The 21,316-nt window shown below is 39.9% G+C and overlaps 1 protein-coding gene across 4 annotated transcripts in view; it reads left to right on the top strand.

Moving 5' to 3' along the window:
* The window catches only part of LOC149259102 (histidine acid phosphatase family protein), a 364,966-nt gene that overhangs the window by 154,298 nt on the left and 189,352 nt on the right, over positions 1-21,316 (top strand). For all 4 annotated transcript variants that reach the window (XM_089417454.1, XM_089417462.1, XM_089417470.1 and 1 more), the window contains one exon: positions 10,174-10,479. In XM_089417454.1, coding sequence (XP_089273580.1) covers positions 10,174-10,479 — 306 coding nt within the window. The remainder of the gene's footprint in view (positions 1-10,173; positions 10,480-21,316) is intronic.

Genomic DNA, 21,316 nt, shown 5'->3' on the forward strand with positions numbered 1-21,316 from the left:
ACCAATCCTAAATTTTCATGCACAACCACTTAGCAAACACTACATCCCTATATCGAGAGTCAAAACTACATACCTTGCGACTCTCAAGTCTCAACCCGACTTTCGATTCTTCGAACAGATAGCTCTCGAGTCTCAAGTTTCAACTTGAGACTCAACTCTCCATGGCCAAACTGGTTACTGAACAGTTCTGGAAACTGTGACTTGTCTTGACGGTGGCTTCCAAGTTCCACTTTTTTCTTCATGGTAACCGGGTTATGAACTTATGGGAGCAGCAAGTAAAGTGTAGGCTTAGTAATGCGTAGGTTTAGTAAGTTAGTAAAGCGTAGGTTTAGTAATGTGTGCAGCATAGTTTGTAAGTTAGGTTTGCAGAGTAAAAAAAATCGGTTAGTTGTTCCCGACGGGCATACCTCAAAAACGTTTTTTTATCAATACGTTTAAACTTTTTACAAATACGTTTCATATTTTCATAAAACATTTTCAATTTTTTAAAACGACAAGTTTTTGCTACAAAAACACCGTCTGGAAAAAAACGACACAAAAACTTTTTCCTGGTGTTTTGTTCCCTGATCCGGATTTGAAATGGGAAAACGCCGTTTTGGGGGTTAGGGTAGCCGTTTCCGGCAACTTAGATGTCGACATCATAAAGGGAAGCAATTCAAATTATAGAGATCAAGTCGGCCTCAAGTTGGCCTACTAGGAGGGGCAGACTCCTATATAAAGGGCCATTCGACCTCTCCAATACCAAGCAATTTATCTCTGAAATCTGTGAAGGAGAAGAAGAGAAAAGAGTATGAAAAAGTCAAGGAAAGGAGCCTCTAGTGTACTAAAGAAGGAAGGAAGAAAACCGAGTTTTAGAGGGTTGTTTTAGGGCCTATTACAGTCACACGTGCGAAGGAAGGGAAGCTCATTTTGCTGTCATAACAATCCTCCTATTGCAGTCATTCAAAGAGAGTTAATTGGGCTAGAAAAGAGTGCCTATTAGGCCTCTTACTCAAGCGAAGAAGGAGACTACTCAAGCGAAGGAAAGAGAAGGAATCAAGCACCATTTTCTTGAAGATATCCCCTCACACATGTGAAGAATTAGGGCCACACTGCTGCTACATCAGATTTGCAACTATATCAAAAGGAAGAGCTTGATTGGGTAAAGAATAAGTTCCTCTTCCTAAGTGAGGAAATCTACATCTCAAACAAAGGAACAAAGAAAAATATCTCTTCTAGGGCAAGCATAACTAGGGCTACTATCAGTTGCCAGAAGAAGAACATAGTGGGAGAACGAAGTGCCAGAAGGAGGACAAAGTGGTGCAAAAGAAAAAGGCTTGAATTGTGCTCGGAGGATCTTCTTGTCAAGGGTCTAGGATTTGGCATTTGTCAATTGAAGCTTCAATACGAGAAATTTACAGAAGGGTTTTCTTCTCTAGGAGAGAGAGGTTTTGCCCTGGATGAGAGCCAATATCTTGTGTTCTTGTCTCGTGTTTTGGTAACTTTTTGATGAAGTAAGAGAACATACAACACTAATAAAAAGAAGAAGATCGTGTGGATAAGAACAGTAAATGTACTTCACAAATTGTTATCATCGTCATAAGAATCTCCTCATAATCTAGATGCCCTAGATTCTTCAACAAGTGACACCGTTATTTTTGGACCAATGTCCCTAGAAAAGCCTAATGTGGGAAAACCGGTGCAACAACTGAGGGTTTGTATTATTAAACAGTAATTTCTGAATACAATCTTTGGATGCCTTGCTGGCTATCCAGTACAGAGAATCTGACTGACAAAGAGATGAGTGAGATATACTTCACACTGTCACTGGCGATCCAATACTGATCCAGCCACTAAATGGCTAGCCCCTTGCTTCCTCTGCGTAGTTTCTACGCAATCATTGCGCTACTCTGCGTCACAGTTTTTGGGGACTGCGTCACTCATTTGGCTAATCGGTTTGCCTCTGTAACTTTGACTTTCTGCCCTCTCTGTCTCACACCTTGGTTTCTGGCTCTAGAACTCGATTCTCCAACAAATTTCAGATCTCCTCTTAGGCTCTGCGCTGCCTCTGCGTGGCCCTACGCTGCCCAGCGTGGCACTGCGTTGTCTCTTCTGGATCTCTCTCCGCCTTCTTTGCGAAACTCTCCAGCCGGAAACTATCTCTTCCCCTCACTGCAAGAAATCACCTCGATCACTTCTTCGACAGCTGTTGCACTGCTCTTTTCAGAAATCGATCTCTTGATCTCTTACTTGACGTGTCTTACAAATTTCCATCAAGCCTCTTCTTATAATCTTCTCATTGAGTAACCAACGGCCCAGATTAGATTCTAATCAATGGCTTAGATCATTTTGGCTTGATCCCTTGTTTTCTTCTAGAAGTTTCACCCCCAGTTTAATTAATACCCTTTAATTATTTTAATTTCCTAAGTTTAGACTGAGGCCTCCATTAAAAATAATTATTTATTTTAATAAAACCTTCTTCGAGTGGAATTTCCCAAAACGATTTCTGGGTGTTCTAGGATACATGTGTCCTAGCCTCCCTGCAAGTTTTGAGGCTTAAAGCACATCCGATGCTACCAGAAATCAACTGTCCACACCTTGGGTCGGGCTTGGAATGATGCCTGGAGGTTGATGCGGCTAAAAAGAAAACTAAAAGCATAATTTGGCCACTCTCAACAGGAAATGTACTACAAAATGCAAAAAGATGGCCGGGACATACAAATTTAGCATGTGGGCAAAAGCCAAACATGAGCTCTACTCCTTACCCATGGCCATCACCCTAGTTCCTATGGGCCCTATATGAGCCCCCTTTATCATTAAGGAACCCATGATTGTCCCAACCGCTGGTGGGCAATAAACTGCCCCACCTTAAGGGGGTACTCAACCCTATTGATTAATGATAACATCGGATGTGCTCTAAGCCTCAAAATTTGTAGGGAGGCTAGGACACTTTCATTCCGCAATACCCAGAAATCGTTTTGGTAAATTCCTCTTGGAGATAGTTTTATTAAAATAATTAATTATTTTTAACGGATGCCTAAGTCTAAACTTAGGAAATTAAAATAATTAAAGGGTATTAATTAAATTGTGGGTAAAACTTCTAGAAGAAGACGAGGATCAAGTCAATATGATTTGAGCCATTGATTAATATCTAATTTGGGTTGTTCATCACTCAACTGGAGGATTATAAGAAGGACTTCGATGAGCATTTGGAACACACACTAGGCAAGTACTCAGTTACCCAAGTAAGATCGATTTTCTCATTGGTCGAAGTTCGGCAAGAGGAAATCAGATAATAGGCAGAGTTGTAGGTGAGGAGAGAGGGTATCAACATCAGCCAGGAGTGCAGGAGTAGAAGGAAGATGCAGAGCAAAGGAGGGACAATAGAGAGGCTGTGACGCTGGGACTGCGTAGTCATTAAACAGAAGCTGATGCAGTGATGCAGAGGGCTGACACAGTGAGACAGAGAGGGGGCAACAGGTCCTCTCCAGAGTCAGAATCTCGCTAAGAAGCGCGGGAATATTGGTTGTAAAATTTCTCATAGAAAATCCTCTTCTATTTTGCTGCTTGTATCTTGTACATGAGATTTTTGCTGAAGATCAATAAAGAAACCCTCATCTGCTGCACTGGTTTTCCCACATTGGGTTTTTCCGGGGCCAATTATCCAAAAATAACTGTGTCATTGTGATTATACTTGTGCTAGTATTTTTCCTTGCATTTACTTTCTGCAACATTTTAATTATGAAGGTTGCAGTAGAATTTATTTTGATTTTTGCTATAGAACCACCGTGAATAACTTATTTTTGAATTAATAAGTAGAAAAAATAATATCAGTCACTACAGTTGAATTTCTATTAAGAAATCTTCACAAACCCCACCTTAAGGGGGTACTCACTGCTACATCTCACATGTCATGCTCTCCATCCCTTGGAGCCCCGAGCTGTTATGAAGAAAAATCAATAAAGGCAAAAGGCATATGAAGAAGGGTGGAAAAACAAAGGTCGGGGTAACTCATGTAACAAAATTTGTTCCCTCCTACACCTATATACCCAAGTATGGGCTTCCCCAATTATGGCTACCCAATGTACCTTGACATGTGGTCTGGATGTTTTCCCTAATCCCCACACCATTGCATCATTATATCATTTGCCACCTACCTCTTGAAGGATGTACTATGGACATGCCATCCCCTTTAGAGGTTGAAACGACCTAATAGGGTCGTTGGTTAACCCCCTTTTGAGCTTGGAGACACTTGTACTTGCCAAAGCCCACTATGGAAGGGCATGCCATGATAAGTGCCCCATTGATGCCACCATGAAGGGCATTATTACTTAATTATTCTAATGATTTGTTGTATTGGAGGGCAAAGGGACGAATTGGATCTTATGCAAGGTTGCAGGTGGGTCTTCATTTAGGACTTGGTCTCCCTATACGGGGTCATAGCCCTTTAGAGGGTCACATTGGCACTTGTAGGGTGAGCATTGAGAGCCATGGGCCTCCACCATAGCCGAGACGACTTCATGGATCCCAAACAGTGTTCGTTGATTGCTCCTATTCCACCTCTTGAATGAGGATGATGCACCTGGTTCACCATGCCCAGCTGGCTCCACAGATGCACCATACACTTGGCAAATGTTCTGGGGTTCAGAGGATTGTAGTCACAGTAGAGGCAGGGTTCATGTCACCATTCCAACCCTCACAGATGGTCTACAAGCATATCTGATCCATTTGGAGACCTATGAGGGTGACCTTGTGCCCCCACACCCACTTGGGAGCACCATAGGTTTTGCTTGGAGAATAAGGGGCCACCTCCTTGTCCACTATGATGGGAGTCCATTCCTACATTATGGCACCCATTTGGACATCGTTAGGCCTCCTCAAAGGCCCAATGACTCATCCAGTTGATCATTCGACTCTCTTGAGAGACTTACTCATGTATTATTGAGCTATTTGGTGGGCTTGTCAACAAAAGTTGTTGTTATGCACATTAATTTATTCTAGGGGCTAAATTAGGCCTAATTTACTAAATCAAATTCATTAGGAAGTGTATAAATAGATGATGAGTTGATTCATTCTCTCATCATCGCTTGGAGTGGATCATATCTTCTTGTGAGATTTTCGCTATATTTTGAGGCTGAGATTTTTGGGATGAATGGATGAATTTTGATGTTTGAATAATCTTCTTTGTCTTGAAGCTTCTATGATTGGCATATCCTTGTGATTGGATATATTCTTCTTAAATGTAAATACTATTTCGATGCTATTCTTGTTATTTATGTTACTGCATTCATGATGCTGGGATTTTCGCTATTATAGGGTTAATTTACTACTTTTCTTGTAACGAAATTGTGGAAATTGAATCTCTAAATAGTGTTGTTGTATCATGTATGGGCCATGTCTGAATGAATTAACGTTCCATGAGACAATCTTGTTGAATTTGTCTTGATAAGTAACCAAATATTGCTAAACGAAGTATAAATGACCTTGAAGCTTCCATTAGGTTGCTTTTTAGGCCTCCTTGACAAGTGGAAATCAATCCAAACTCTAAATCTTCCATGACTCCATCTCTCCCAAAGGACAAAGCACTGGTCCTCCCCTGCTGATCACTTTAAATTTCATTTCACTTTTTCAACTCCCTCCTCTTCTAGGTCTAACCCCATGAGGTCTCCTAGGGCATCAATTTACTTGCAAACCATCCACTAAAAAATTTCGATCTCTTGGCATCTACTACGCTAGTGAGTCTCCTAGGTGTCCTCCAAATTTGAAGCCATTCTGACGGTTGGATCTCAAGATATCCCAAGCCCTAGCTATGAGACCATTTTTTTCCCTTGGCCTCCTTAGGCCAGTAACCTCATTGGGTTTGTTGCATTAACATTCATTGAAAATTCTTTCTTTGATCCCTTTTTCCTCCCTAATTATGTCAAGCACATCCCTGGTTGCTCAATCCTATCCCCTTGACCTAACCTGGGGTCCACTTGGTCCCGTGTGGTCCATAAATTCTGGAAGGTAATTCTTCAAAGACCCTTTGGAAACGAAGCATTCATAAGGGTTTTTTAGGACTAGCTCCTTCCTTAAGGAGTCTCACTCCCAAGATCTATCCTTTAAGACCCTCTTAGCCCTTCTTAGAGAGCCTTTCATCTTGGCTCTTGGGCAAACAAGCCATATATTGAGCCTCTCTTATGAATAGTCCTCTTTATGAATCACTCTTTTCCCTCTATTGACCAATCCATCTAGGTGATTCCCTTCATACAAGGTGTCTTTCCATCGATGAAAGCCTATAAAGAGTAGGGAGCTTTAGCTGAGGTGACAGTGGGCTATCGCTCTATTGTTGCCCTTGACCTAGCAATTGCCTCTCTAGGATCCCCTTTTAGGACCCTTGCTAATTTGAGCGGTAACAAGTCCCAACAATATTTTTCATTTCACATTTTCTTTCTATTGTGGTTTTATTTTGATTCTTCATTCTTTCAGCCGCATCAACATCTGGGGCCAAGTTTCTTGGCCTTGAGTCATGGATATGGATATAGGGTGCCGATCTAAATGACCAATGATAATCAACCCAAAGAATGGAGGAAGTATGGAAAGTGGTAAGTATGGATTCCCCTAGACATGCTATATCAGTTAGTGCTCCCTTGTAGAGCCTTTCCTAAACCATAAGGCCTTAGAGGAGGTCCCACTAAACTAGAGTGAAAGGTTAACCTCCCAGGTGAAGTGTTGACAAAGATTCAATCAAGAGTGGTCAATCATCCAATTTTCCCCGTTATTCATATTACGATGCCCTTAACGTTAAATGGAAGTACATGATTGCTAAAATGGTTATAGAGTACCTATTGATAGATTACCTACCTTCCTGCAAGAATAATGCTAGATGGGTGAGACCACTGACTGGAGCAATAGGTGGGGAGCTCTGTTATAATCTAAGTTTCCGGATCTGTCAGGGGGAGGGCCAAGATCCCTAGATCTGCGGATCCGATTCGGATCCGGATCCGGATCCACCTAAATACGCAAAAAATACGGCATGCAGGTGGATTAGCGAAATTAGGAAACAAATCCCTGTCAACTGAAACGGATCACAATCCCTGAAATGGATGTTTGGAGTTAAATCAAAATTCTGTAGCGGCTGTTTTGTAGCCGGACTTGTTTTCTTGTTGCATGAAAAAATCTAGTGCTATATGCTTTCTCGATCATTCGTCATGCCGGCGGAAACAGTTACGGGTGCATACGTCATGCCGGCAGAAACAATTACGGGCCCTGAAACGGATGTTTGGGGTTAAATCAAAATTCTGTAGCAGCTGTATGGCAGCTGGACATGTTTTCTTGTTGCACGAAAAAATCCAATGCTCTTGATCATTCGAGATGGCGGCAGAAACAGCTATGGGTCCATACGTCATGCCGGCAGAAACAATTACGGGTCCTCTCATGAGCCATTTTAATTTTGATTTAATCGATTTTTTTAAGCTATAATTTTATTCCATTGATACGAATTTTGACGGGTTGCTATGGCGTTGTTTTCAATTTTAAACCAAATTTTCAAAAAAATAATAAAACAGTGAAATTTTGTTGGAATGCACGAAGACTTGCCCAAAATATAAAGAAAATCAAATCTGTTAACTTAACACGTGGTGTAAACCAATAGGCAATAAGACAATCTTTATGTCAATAGTCAATATGATAAAAATAAAATTACAATATTATTACAGCATTATGTTTATATATAAAATACAGTAATTATAAATATTTGATTACAATGAAAATATATATTATGTTTATAAAATAATTTTTTTACACATATGTCAAATTAATTATTTTAATTTTTTTTTTTGGGATAAATACCCAAAAATTGAAATATCATAGTAGATATATCTTACTTTATGGATTACGTAGAAAATAATTAAATGTGGGTTTTTTTTGGGAATTTTTAATTTTTATTTAAATTACTCAGTTTTAATTTTATGTAGTAGTCTCATTGTTTAATTGTTTTATGTTTTCAATATATTTTGGTGATTTTTTTTGTTTAAATTTATTTAAATTTTGATAAAATTCTGTTGGAATTGTTAATTTGATTTGTCACTATTGTTTCATACATTTAATGGGATTGAACTTATTTAGACATTTAGAAAAGCATTTTAAACCAAAATATACCTCTAACCAAAAAAATATTTAATCTAATTCTAACCAAATTTTTAAAACATGTAATAATTAAACAATACATAATTTTATTGAGGGAGTATGCATCATTTCAGTGTTTCAGTCTTCATATTTATAATATATTTAATGGTTTCAGTTCCAAAAGTGTTTGATGGTTTCAGGGAGTATTTGAATTTTGAACTCTAAAGTGTTTTTTGGTTTTTGTTTTTTAATCTCTTTGTTTTAATTTAAAAAATGTTATTATATTGTTTTTTTTGTACTTGAAGTATCCTTGCCATATCCGGATCCTGGATTTTCAAAAAACTAGCGGATCCGGATCCGTATCTGGATTCGAATCCGAATCCTGGTAACTTAGGTTATAATGCTATGTGAAGGCTATCATAGGGCTGCTGGATGGTTTGATGGCAAATGAGGAGAAAAATTCTCCTATAGGTGACCCACTTTTGATGGGTAACATGTACTATATTTTTTTTAACGGAATAAACATTTTGTGAAACCTTTGTGTGCTTCCCTTCATTTTCAGGATGGTACCGGTATTAGACCGGCCGGTTGCAGGTTTTGACAACCCAACTCAAAGGGGACATCAAGTGAGGCCCAATATCCACAGAGGCAGCTAGCATGGGGACTTGATCACGTGACATCCTGCTTGTAATTCACACCTCTCAACAACTTTAGTTAGCCTGCTGGGCTTCTATGGTTTGTACTATATATTGTACATTTTCATGTGATACATTGATTGGCTTTTTATCTTTTCTGCCATCGGTTGTGTCTCATTGAGTAGCTTGTTGGTTGTTTATATTCATTCTCTTGATACATCTCTGGAAAAAAAAACAACTATTAAACCTGTAAATCAATGCCCCAACTAAGAATACCATGGACATTTGCATACAAGGGTACATCCATCATAATTGGCAGTTTGTGGGCCCTTCTGGGTTGATCTGTCTTTTTAACATAGTGGACAATTGCACGAAAAAAAAGTAAGTTGGGCGCCGCAGGGCCAGGAATGCACAAATGTCATGGAACAACATTGGAAGTGGTGGAACAATCATCCAAAAGCTCCTGCCAAACTCCCAAAGCTTCCAGAGCAGCTCTCGATGCTTTTGGAAAGTTTCTTGCAAGTAACAAAGGTTCCAGAAGTTAGGAAATGATGGGAATGGGTTCTTCATCTCCAGGGAGCAATTCCCCTGCAACAAGGGAAATTATTAATATGAATACTAGGTAAGGAGGAAAGAAAAGGCAGCCTACACGAATTGTGTGCATTCAGTGAACTGGCAAAAGATATTTATGGCAGTTTGGAGGAAGTGCTGAGAAGGAGAAGATTCAACCTACTTGTTATTGAGTATTGCACCAATCAGCTTATGCTTTTCTAATATTATCATGAATTCATCATTAGCTGCTTTTATTTGTATTATTCTTATTCTTATTATAGTAGGTTATAAAGACAAAATGGTTAGGGAAGCACTTATAGAGAGTAAATGCCAACCATTTACTAGCTGGAAACAACCACTGGACCTAACATGATTGAAATGGACAGACAAACGAAATAGCCGGCCAAAGTTTTCCTTGCTTTATATCTAATTTTATTCATTGGCTTCTGATATGACTTCTGGACAATTGCAGTGAATGCATCAAGAAAGTGTGAATTATGGTTGTGTTTGTATAAAAACCAGCTAGCTTTACTGTTTCTGTCTTAGAAAAGTCTTTTGGTCATGACCACTATGAGGTACTGAAATTTCAGTGCTGGCATTTGAGATCCAAATAAAATTAAACATCCATGTTTGTTTCATCTATAGGATAATTTGCATTGCAATGCACTGTCTGAGGTTGTTTATTTCGTCATCTGCCAAAATGAAGCAAAATTGTTAGTTCTGTGATTTGCTTACAGGAAAGCATGCTTTTCCTTGTTAGTTATAGATAGGAAAGTGGTTCTTTCTGTATTACTTTATTTAGCTATTTAACCGGAAGTGGAGAATGTCCAAAACATTTGTATACTTTTTCCATAGGCGAGATGCTTAAGTTTTGGCATCTGAGTTAAAATTATATCAACAGGCCAGGCATGGAACTCGTGCACCGACCAAGAAGCGCATAAAGGAGCTAGCGCAATTATCTATACGTTTGGAGAGTCTTTTGAAGTCTGCAGATGATACACTTACAGGGGAAACACATGGTTCACAACAAATACTATCATGGCTAAGGGGCTGGCAATCTCCCTGGGACATAAAGAAAACAAATGGAGAATTAACACGTGAAGGTGAGGAAGAGTTGTATAATCTGGGAATGAGGTTAAGGGAAAGGTTTCCCCAGATATTTGATGAAGATTATCATCCTGATGTTTACTTGATAAGTGCAACTCAGGTAAATTTTTTAACCTCTTTTTCCGTTGAAATTTGCCTCCATTTACTTGTTTTCTATAGTATATCTGAATTAATTGGGAAACCAGCCAATCTGATATTTGTTGAAAGCAAACAGGCCTAAATGGGTATTTCATTGCATGTCGTTACTACAGTGTTGTCTTTTCAAGATGTCAGCTTAATTTTTGCAATATTTTAGTTTAGATTTGTCAGGCTGATTTCTAAGTAGAATACTTCAGCGTATGAACCAATCTTTTACAAACAGCAATGAACTAATTAAATAAAATTTGAATATCAAACCAGAAAAGAAACATCAGTCAGCACAGAATGCAAGAGTAACACCATGCAACCCTAAATAGCATAATATGAAAGGAACACCACTAATAGAGAGCATGTGACATCCTTATTTATAAAACAAATATAGATAATAAGAAAGGAATGGAGAAAACATGCTGATATGTCCTTTTCATAAGGCTCTTCACCCTCTACATTCAGATCATCCAAGTTTGAATATTTGAAGTTGGATCCAATGTGATGAAAAGAGAAAATATATGTAAAAATACAAGATTACTGTATCTGTTTTAGCAGCTTTCTCCTCCGAACATAACATTCAAATGATCTTGCTAGAGATGAGTAAACCATTTGGAAGGTGGGTAAATCAATGCTAGTAGTTCAAGGTCTGTGCCACCTCGAATGGGGAAAAGGGTATAGGGGTTGCAGAGACAACCCAGGTTTTATAAATGATACTTTCAAAATGACCACGAAATGAGGACATGTCATGCATTTATCGTTTTTTGAACAGGAAGGAAGCTTTTATCCACAGAGTGCAAATAGATGAATGAGCAAGTGCTTTCAAAATTTCGAAATATTAAACTGTGTCTGTTTGTTGTTTTAAATTTTAATATCTATTTTTTTGGTTTAAAGTTTCTAAGTTGGTGGGTCCATCCACACTTACATAAAAACCCATGTATTTTTACATTACAAGAATGAGATAACAGAAACTTCTTGTGGACGTGTGTCTCTCTTCCTTTTAAGACATCTTTATCTAGATATAGATATAATAAGAGATGTGAGCAGGCAAGGCAATGCATCTTGTCATGAGACTCTTGACACTCTGCGTTAAGATCATCCAACTTTAAATCTTTGAATTTGAGTCAGTTTGATGATAAGAGGAAGTATATGTAAAAGAAGACATTGCCGTTTTAGCAAATTCTTCTCCCAACATAACAGTCAAATGATCTTGCTAGAATAAACCAATTGGAAAGTGAATAAATCCATGTTGGGTCAAGGTTTATGCCACCTCGAATAGGGAAACAGGGTATAGGGGTTGTTGAGACATCCCAGGTTTTGTAAATGATACTTTAAAAATGATCAGGAAATGGCTTATGCATCTATTGCTTTATGAACAGGAAGGAAGCTCATATATCTATACAGTGCAAATAGATGAATGAGTAGTGTTACGTCCTTGGAGGTACGTTCTGTTTTTCATGGAAAACACCATTGTAAGTACAATGACATGCAAGTCCCAAAGCAATGTAGATCATGTGATGATTTGTATATTGTATCCCAGGCCTATGATAGTCGGCCATGCCTGATCCCTTTAACCCCCACTCTTATGGCCTTTCGTTCTAGATAGAATTGGAAGCCTTGTGATGCATCTTCTGGGACACATGGTTTAGAGGAGCCATGGGTTTTGTAGGGGTGATTGCACTATGTAGGGCTAGTTTAGCTCATGTCTAGATTGTTGGTCAATAATTGTCATTGATGAAATATATATTGTTGAGCTCTCCTAGTAAATGTCACCATGAAGTCTTACATTTCCAAATGACCTTACTCTCCATGAAGCCATTCTGTCCTACCTCCAATTCTGCACTAATTAATGACCAGTCACATTAAAAAATGTTTTTCACTACCTTAGAGGCAACCTCTCAATTTGATACCTATACCATCTTTTAGAGCATAATTTTGCCTTTCCAATGAGCTCTTACTTGGCCCGAAACTCCAAATAGTTTGGGAGATATGAATTTTTTAAGTTAAGAATATTATTCTGGACAGTGAGCCGACCTATACTGGCCTACTCATGTCAGCCTATTTGTAGAGACATAAACACTATATATTAGAGTCTTAGACATATGTACTCACTCTTCAATCGTCAATTCGATTATCAAACACAGAACAGCGAGAAATAGTTCATGTCTCGTGAACTCTAAGGAAGGACAACCTAAAAATAAGAAGAAAAGAAGCTCGGACTATACACTGATTTTCGGACCTGCAACTCTGTTTTTTTCGGACCTACAACTCTGATATACTTGACATACTCAAACCTGCAGTGCATTTTCCTGTGGTGTGATCTCCTTGCTCGGATTATGGTGATCTCCTTGCTTGATTCTTCTTGTGGCTTGGATTTGTGACTGTGACATGATCTCTTGGCTCGGACTATGGTGAATCTTGACTGAGCCTTAATCACAGTAAATCAAATATCCTAACTGTGCCTTCATTAACATAGTGACTCGGCCTTTAGCCTCCAGCATTGCTCAAACTGTGGTACAGTATTTTGGATTAAGGCTTGTACACTCTTCTCGGACAGTGGTAACAGTGGTGGATTGCCTATGGTGCAGTAAAGCGCAATGACCTGTTTGTACAGTGGCTTGGAACTTGAGATATAGCTGGGATATGGTATTATGAACTGAGTTTGCAGCAGCAAGTCTAATGGTGGACAAGGTACAGTGAAGAGTAAAAGTCAATCTCAAGTATTTATGGAATAGTGAAGAAGTTCGTCAAGGATATTCATGTAAGTACATCACACATTCTCTATTAAAAGAAGACAAAAGGATTGGTGTCCTAGGGGTTGGTGCCTCTAAACCCAAGGTTGGAGCCTTGAAAAGAATAGGGTCAAATCCCTAGAGGTTGGAGCCTCACTAAAGTCCAAGTTGGTGCTTGGCAAACAGTCATCATTTATTGTACTCAATCTTTTCTATACTTAATAAAATCATTATTGTACATTTGTCTGATTAAACTGTGAAGAATCTAATTGGTAAAAATAACAATTGAAAAGAAACACTGATTCACCTCCCACTCAGTATTTCCAACAGTTGAGTCAGTTTGATGATAAGAGGAAGTATATGTAAAAGAAGACATTGCCGCATTTGTTTTAGCAGATTCTCCTCCCAACATAGCAGTCAAATGATCTTGCTAGAATAAACCAATTAGAAAGTGGGTAAATCCATGTTAGGTCAAGGTTTATGCCACCTCGAATAGGGAAACAGGGTATAGGGGTTGTTGAGACATCCCAGGTTTTGTAAATGATACTTCAAAAATAATCAGAAAATGGCTTATGCATCTATTGCTATATGAACAAGAAGGAAGCTCATATATCTATATAGTGCAAATAGATGAATTGATCCAAAATGGATTTTGGATAGACTCCTAAGTCTAAGTGTTCCTCACTGAGGAAAATGAAAGTCCAAGGAAGTTTCTGGAAATAGCCTCATTGCAGAGATCCTTTCCTTCTGAATCTGTTGCAACTTGAATGGGCAAAAATGGACTTAGGATGTAGAAGTTATCGCAGAAAGAAGATGCCCTATGTTCTTTAGAAAAAGAGGAAAAATCCTCTAAAATGGGTAAAGAACCCTTATAAAGGGAATCGCATTGGAGGAGGGCCAAAGGCAGACTTAAGCGGAGAGCGAAGCCACCCCCGATTACCGATAGTCGACATATCGAGTCGGAGGCAGGCCTGCGCATATAACATAAGGTAAGGACCCCCTGGGCCGATGTGATATGTCGATAACCGATATTGGCAGATCGACATCGGTGATGGCATGGGACTTAAGGCGGGACCCTGGGCCGAGCGACATTGCGATTGCCGAAATCGGCAGATCGATGTCGACAATGGCATGGGACTTAAGGCGGGACCCCGGGCCGAGTGACATTGCGATTGCCCAAACCAGTAGATCAAGAGATCAGCCGTCCCCGATACACCAGGCCGATGCGATGAGCGATGCCGATAAAAAGGCTGGACTTGATAAGTTTTCAAAGCCCGATTGTATAAAATTTCAGGTTCGGGAATTCGGATTTTCACGTATTTCCCGTGTATTTGGGATTTTACCAAAAAAAATGTGCGATGCGATAAGCGATAAAAGGCTGGACTCGATAAGGTTGTTAGGGGCAATTTGATGGACTTTCACGTCTGAAATACATGCCTGATAGTGTATTTTCGGAAAAATCTCTGTGTATGGGATTTTCTCCATTTTTGGCTTTTTGCCTATGAAATGGCCCCGATTCCTTCTGTAACTGCCCTTGATCATCATGCCATGCTGCAGTAGGCGTTTTTATAGGCAATGATGCATTGTGAAGCGATAGAGCCGCAGAGGGACAATGAATCACAGAGAAACGGACAGGGAAGCCAAAAAGCCGGGAAGATGCCTCCAAAGAGCTAGAGAGCACGATTGAGAGCACAGGAGGAAGGCAAGCAAAGCCAAAGCAGGAAGCTAAGGCGAAAGATAGCAGAGAGAGCTCAATTAAGTAGACGGAGCCAAAACACGCAGCGTAGAAATCAAAAGCTAAAGAGCAGAGCAGCCGAGGGAGTCACTTGGAGTTCAAGTGGAAAGCCAGAGGGCTGTAAACTGACAGAGAGCTGAAGAAGCCAGAGCCAAGAGCCAGAGCGATAGCTGAGAGCGAGAGCGAGAGCCGAGAGCCAAAGCCATAGCTGAGAGCGAGAGCGAGAGCCGAGAGCCAGAAAGCCGAGAGCTTCAAGAGCCAGGGATAAAATGGTGTCTAAACCCATTGTTTCTGTGTAAAATAGTAGAGTTGAGCCAAGAGCTTGTGAAAAAGACTTCGCCATAATCCCAGAGAGCCTAGTCGAGTTGACTAGAGCTCACGAAGACGTAACCCAAGAGTTTTGGGTGAACTCCTAATTAATATTGCTGTTATGTGTGATTGCTTGCTGCTGCATCGTATCTGCTGCTTTATTTACTGTTATATGTATTTATATATCAGTTTGAGCACAATAAATTACAACACATAAACAATTTTAATAACAAACACCAACATACACCTTATTTTCAAGCACACATTTAATTCCACATTGGTTAATCATAAGGACTTGGGAATATTTAAGCTTGGGAAGTGGGAGAGGTTCTTGTAAGTTAGACAAGAAGCCTAAGTACCCCATTTTCAAATCAGGTGGTATGAGAGCCATTGATTGGTTAACCACACCTTCAAGAAGGTTACATCAGAATGCTTGATTGACAGAGCAAAGATTGCTTGTCTGAAAGGTGTGTAAATAGTCAGGGTTGATTGTATGCTTGTTTTGCAGATTGACTATTGGTTGAGTTTGCAGTCCAGGGAGGACAAGAAGGAAGAAGGGCTGAAGGCATTCTTCTACCCCAAAGGACCTTGAGGCAGTCCTTGAAGCACAAGAGGTTTGTGGCAAAAGGTTGCTTGAATAAGCTCTTTATTAATTTTGTTTGAAGTTCTTTTGTTCCTTGGTATAATGACTACTTCTACATGTGAGTCCTCAAATTCTTCTTTCTTCATCACAAGACTCTTTGATGAAGACATGAAGCAAGACTTGTCCACCATGATGGAGATGGTGAGAGAAATGTATGAGGATGGAAGAAAGAGCAACATACTTAGAGAGTAGTTGTATTCCATGAAGGAAGAGAAGCTGATGCTTTCTGACAAATTGCAGGAAATGGAGAGGCAACTTCATATTGCAAATATGAACCTGAGAAGGATGTATGAGTTGGAAACACAGCTCTTCGTTGCCCAAGAAGCCTTAGTCAAGTATCAGCTTGAAGAAGAGGTAAACCATTCCAGTTTGTCTTCAAATTCTTCTAAGAATGCTTATATTGGTTCTTTTGAAAGACATACCAAAGGCATAGGTTCCAAGCTAATGTCCAAGATGGGCTATGAAGGAAAGGGCTTGGGAAAGCATGCACAAGGTATTGTTGAACCAATAATGGTTGAGGAAAGGCCTAAGTATTTGGGTCTTGGCTATGGATAGTCTTATGGAAAGTGTTCCAAAACTGCCATGGAGGCCATTGAAACAGCTCCAAGAAGGAGTTGCATTACAGAGTGTGAAGATTGTATTAAGGGAGAATGCAATAGCTTGAAACATCATTTGCAGGATGCAGGTGTTCAGAGGCACACACTTGAACCAGAGAGTTGGGGAGACTCTGACAACCTTGAAGAGATTGATGGTGTTTCAAAGGGAGCCACTTCTTCATTCAATTCACCTCATCATGAAGGCAATAAAGGTGAAAGAGGCAGGTATAAATCTGGTTCTAATCATTTTCCTTTTGATTGTGCAAAGCATGATAAATTTCCACACAGATATGAGAAAAGTATTGCTTGTTCCTTTTGTGGTTTGGATAACCATAATGTTTCTAGATGTTGGAAGAGAATGGCCACATACAGGAAACTTTTGAAGGAAAGGAAGCAAGAAGCCAAAGGTCCATTGGACAAGGCAAATCATGTTGTCAAGAGGATGCACATGCAGTGCACTTATTGCCATAAGCAAGGACATCTTGCTGCAAAATGTTGGACTTTGAATCCAACAATGCTTCCTCAAAAGTTAAAGAAAGTGGGAAGAGAAGATGGCGGAAATGGAAAGGAAGATTCCATGGATGATGTGTCTCAGGATGATTCACATGATGATGCTGATGTGCAGACAAAGGTAGTACCTTTGAAAGGGGTTGGTAAGAAACGATTAGAGTTCTTATCCGATTAAGATTGCATGTCTATTGATGCATCTGTTTTCATTTCTTGCTGCAACATTATATTTCATTTCAGCTTCGAAAGTACAATGTGCTTAAGTGAAAGTTGAAGGATGAAATGCATGCATGAGCATGAGATGCATGAACACAGGGATATTGATGAGTTCCTTGTGTTTCAACATGTATGTGTAATTAACTTGCAAGGTTGATTGCTTTGACATACATGTGATGCCATATTGACTTGGAAGAAGTTAACTTGGTCTCCAAATGGAGATAATGATGAAGTGTTTCATCTTTTGAAAAAGAGTCCTAATGGTCTTTTTCCACATGCTTGATTTGAAGGGTCATTTGTTTAAAGGCATGTTTTGTGGGCTTGTTATCTAGTCCATCATTTGTATGCAGATGTAAGACATGGAGGTGTTCACAAGCTGTGAAATCTGTTTCTTTTGTTGAAGCAGGAGTTTAGGACATTTAGTTGTTGTCTGTATTTTTGTTGTTGTTAACAGTTGTTGTTGACAGCTTTTCAAACAGGTACAAATCAAAGTTTTGTGGAGCAGATGACCTCACATTTGTTTGAGCCACCTTGGATCAATGATTAAGGCAGAAAAGTTCAAACTACATTCTATGACCATTTCAATAGAAGTTCTTCATGAAGGCAAGAAGGAAGATAGTTCTTCCCACGAGAAGCAACACATCCAGAAAGGAAAGTGGTTAGAGACTTTGGTTCAGAGGCACTATGCAAGGCAAGTGTGTGGAGGCTGAAGAAGAGGGTGCTGTTACTCTCATTTACTGTTCAGATCAATATGTCAGTCTTTTGGAGACCGAAATTTCTTTTAGCGGGAGGGTGTGATCCAAAATGGATTTTGGATAGACTCCTAAGTCTAAGTGTTCCTCATTAAGGAAAATGAAAGTCTAAGGAAGTTCTTGGAAATAGCCCCATTGGAGAGATCCTTTCCTTCTGAATCTGCTGCAACTTGAATGGGCAAAAATGGACTTAGGATGTAAAAGTTATCGCAGAAAGAAGATGCCCTATGTTCTTTAGAGAAAGAGGAAAAATCCTCTAAAATGGCCAAAGAACCCTTATAAAGGGAATCGCGTCGGAGGAGGGCCAAAGGCGGACTTAAGCAGAGAGCGAAGCCATCCTCGATTGCCGATCCTCGACATATCGGGTTGGAGGCAGGCATGCACATATAACATAAGTTAAGGACCCCCCGGGCCGATGTGATATGTCGATAGCCGATATTGGTGGATTGACATCGACGATGGCATGGGACTTAAAGAGGGACCCCGAGCTGAGCGACATTGCGATCTCCGAAATCGGCAGATCGACGTCGGCAATGGCATGGGACTTAAGGCGGGACCCTGGGCCGAGTGACATTGCGATCGCCGAAATCGGCAGATCGGGAGATCGGCCGTCCCCGATACACAGGGCCGATGTGATGAGTGATGCCGATAAAAAGGCTGGACCCGATAAGTTTTCAAAGCCCGATTGTATAAAATTTCAGGTCCAGGAATTCGGATTTTCACGTATTTCCCGTGTATTTGGGATTTTACCCAAAACACATATGCGATGCGATAAGCGATAAAAGGCTGGACCCGATAAGGTTTTTAGGGGCGATTTGATGGACTTTCACGTCCGAAATACACGCCCGATAGTGTATTTTCGGAAAAATCTTTGTGTATGGGATTTTCTCCATTTTTGGCTTTTTGCCTATGAAACGGCCCCGATTCCTTCTGTAACGGCCCCTGATCATCATGCCACGCTGCAACAGGCGTTTTTATAGGCAATGATGCATTGTGAAGCGACAGAGCCACAGAGGGACAATGAATCACAGAGAAATGGCCAGGGAAGCCAAAAAGCCGGGAAGATGCCTCCAAAGAGCCAAAGAGCACGATTGAGAGCACAGGAGGAAGGTAAACAAAGCCAAAGAAGAGGCTAGGGCGAAAGAGAGCATAGAGAGCTCAATTGAGCAGAGGGAGAGAAAACAGACAGCACAAAAAGCAAAAGCTAAAGCGCAGAGCAGCCGAGGGAGTCACTTGGAGTTGAAGTGGAAAGCCAGAGGGCTGTAAACAGACAGAGAGCCGAAGAAGCCAGGGCCAGAGCCAAGAGCCAGAGCCAGAGCCAAGAGCCAAAGCCATAGCCGAGAGCGAGAGCGAGAGCGGAGAGCCAGAAAGCCGAGAGCTTCAAGAGCTAGGGATAAAATGGTGTCTAAACCCATTGCTTCTGTGTAAAACAGTGGAGTTGAGCCAAGACCTTGTAAAAAGGAGTTTGCCATAATCCCAGAGAGCCTAGTTGAGTTGACTAGAGCTCACAGAGATGTAGCCCAAGAGTTTTCGGTGAACTCCTAATTAATATTGCTGTTATGTGTGATTGCTTGTTGGTGCTTTATTTACTGTTATATGTATTTATAGCACATAAACAGTTTTAATAACAAACACTAGCATACACCTTATTTTCAAGCACATATTTAATTCCGCATTGGTTAATCATAAGGACTTGGGAATATTTAAGCTTTGGAAGTGGGAGAGGTTCTTGTAAGTTAGAAAAGAAGCCTAAGTGCCCCATTTTCAGATCATGAATGAGTAGTGTTACCTCCTTGGAGGTATCTTGTGTTTTTCATGGAAAACACCGTTGTAAGTGCAATGACATGCAAGTCCCAAAGCGCTGTAGATCATGTGATGATTTGTATATTGTATCCCAGGCCTATGACAGTCGGCCATGCCCGATCCCTTTAGTGCCCACTCTTATGGCCTTTTGTTCTAGATAGAATTGGAAGCCTTGTGATGCATCTACTGGGACACATGTTTTAGAGGAGCCATGGGTTTTGTAGGGGTGATTGCCCTATGTAGTCTAGCTCATGTCATGAGCGCACCTATGTCTTTTCCACATGGTCATGTGTCATAGAGTTTGTATGCATCTTTTTAGCTATGGTATAGGATAATTCAGTTTCTCCAAAGGACTGTCTCACAGTTCACAACATTCCATGATTAATGAGACATTGCACATGGCTCTCGGGACCAAAATTCAGTAATTGCTGTTTTGCCTGAGGTTTGACTTGCTTGGAAGGCCAAATATTTTGACCTTTGATCGAGCTCTTTGGTAGATTGTTTGACCATTGACTTGTGATTGGTAAGGGCAACTTTGACTAGAATTGTAGATTTTACAGTTTGACCATATTTGACTTTTGGGCCCATCTTTTTGAGTTTGGATATTGTTTTGTTGTAAACGAAAAGATGTTGGCCTTTGACTCTTGGTTGATGAATTGGAGCATTGTAATCTCTCTCTACTGAACATTTTATGACAATCTAATAAGAAGAATAATTTGAAAGGGTTTTCCCTCTTGTGGGGTTTTTCCTTGGTCTTTGACCAAATTGGGTGTCTTTTGTTATTCCTCTTGATTGTGTTTTATTGTCATTGCATTTAGTGTTCTATCTAGAATTTCTATTTATTATTGGAAGATTAAAATTGATTACTAATAGAATATAAGATTGGGCTAAAGTGTTTGTAACAAACACATAACAGTGGAAAATTACCATGGGATCAAAGTCGAGGTGAAGACAAGTCCAAGGAGAGGAGACAAGAATAATCATCTTTGGAAGTACCTAAAGGAGCCTATTTGACTTGGTCAAGATGACTACCTCTTTCTTCAAGGATAATGAGAAGCTGAGTGATTCATCAAACTTTGCTGCATGGAAGATCAGGGTGGAAGTGATATTGGATGAAAATGATGTCCTGTAATATGTGGAAGGAAAAGTCCCTGAGCCTTCGGAGAATATTGCTGCTGCTACAAAGTCCAAGTATAAGAAAGGTGAGATCAAAGCTAAGAAAATCCTTATTGATTCTTTGCAAGATCATTTGCTTGTTTATGTTGGAATATTGACTTGGATTAGTTGTATATTAGGAGGCCTAGTTAGTAGTACTAAGCGAGTCAATGTCATATTTCAATGAGAAGCCTGTATTTCATGGATCATGATCTTTTCAAATGGATAGTTGAGTTAATTATCACATGAGTTGAAACCATTATGTAATTGAAAGGGGCACATGAAGATGAACAATTAACTCACTGAAACTTAGAGGATTAAACCCTTAACTATTCATTTGGAAGGTTGATTGAGGAATCACAA

This window comes from Pinus tabuliformis, chromosome 6 (genome assembly GCF_031772625.1).
Source record: "Pinus tabuliformis cultivar Carrire ecotype Pingquan chromosome 6, CPIR1, whole genome shotgun sequence".
NCBI lineage: Eukaryota > Viridiplantae > Streptophyta > Pinopsida > Pinales > Pinaceae > Pinus > Pinus tabuliformis.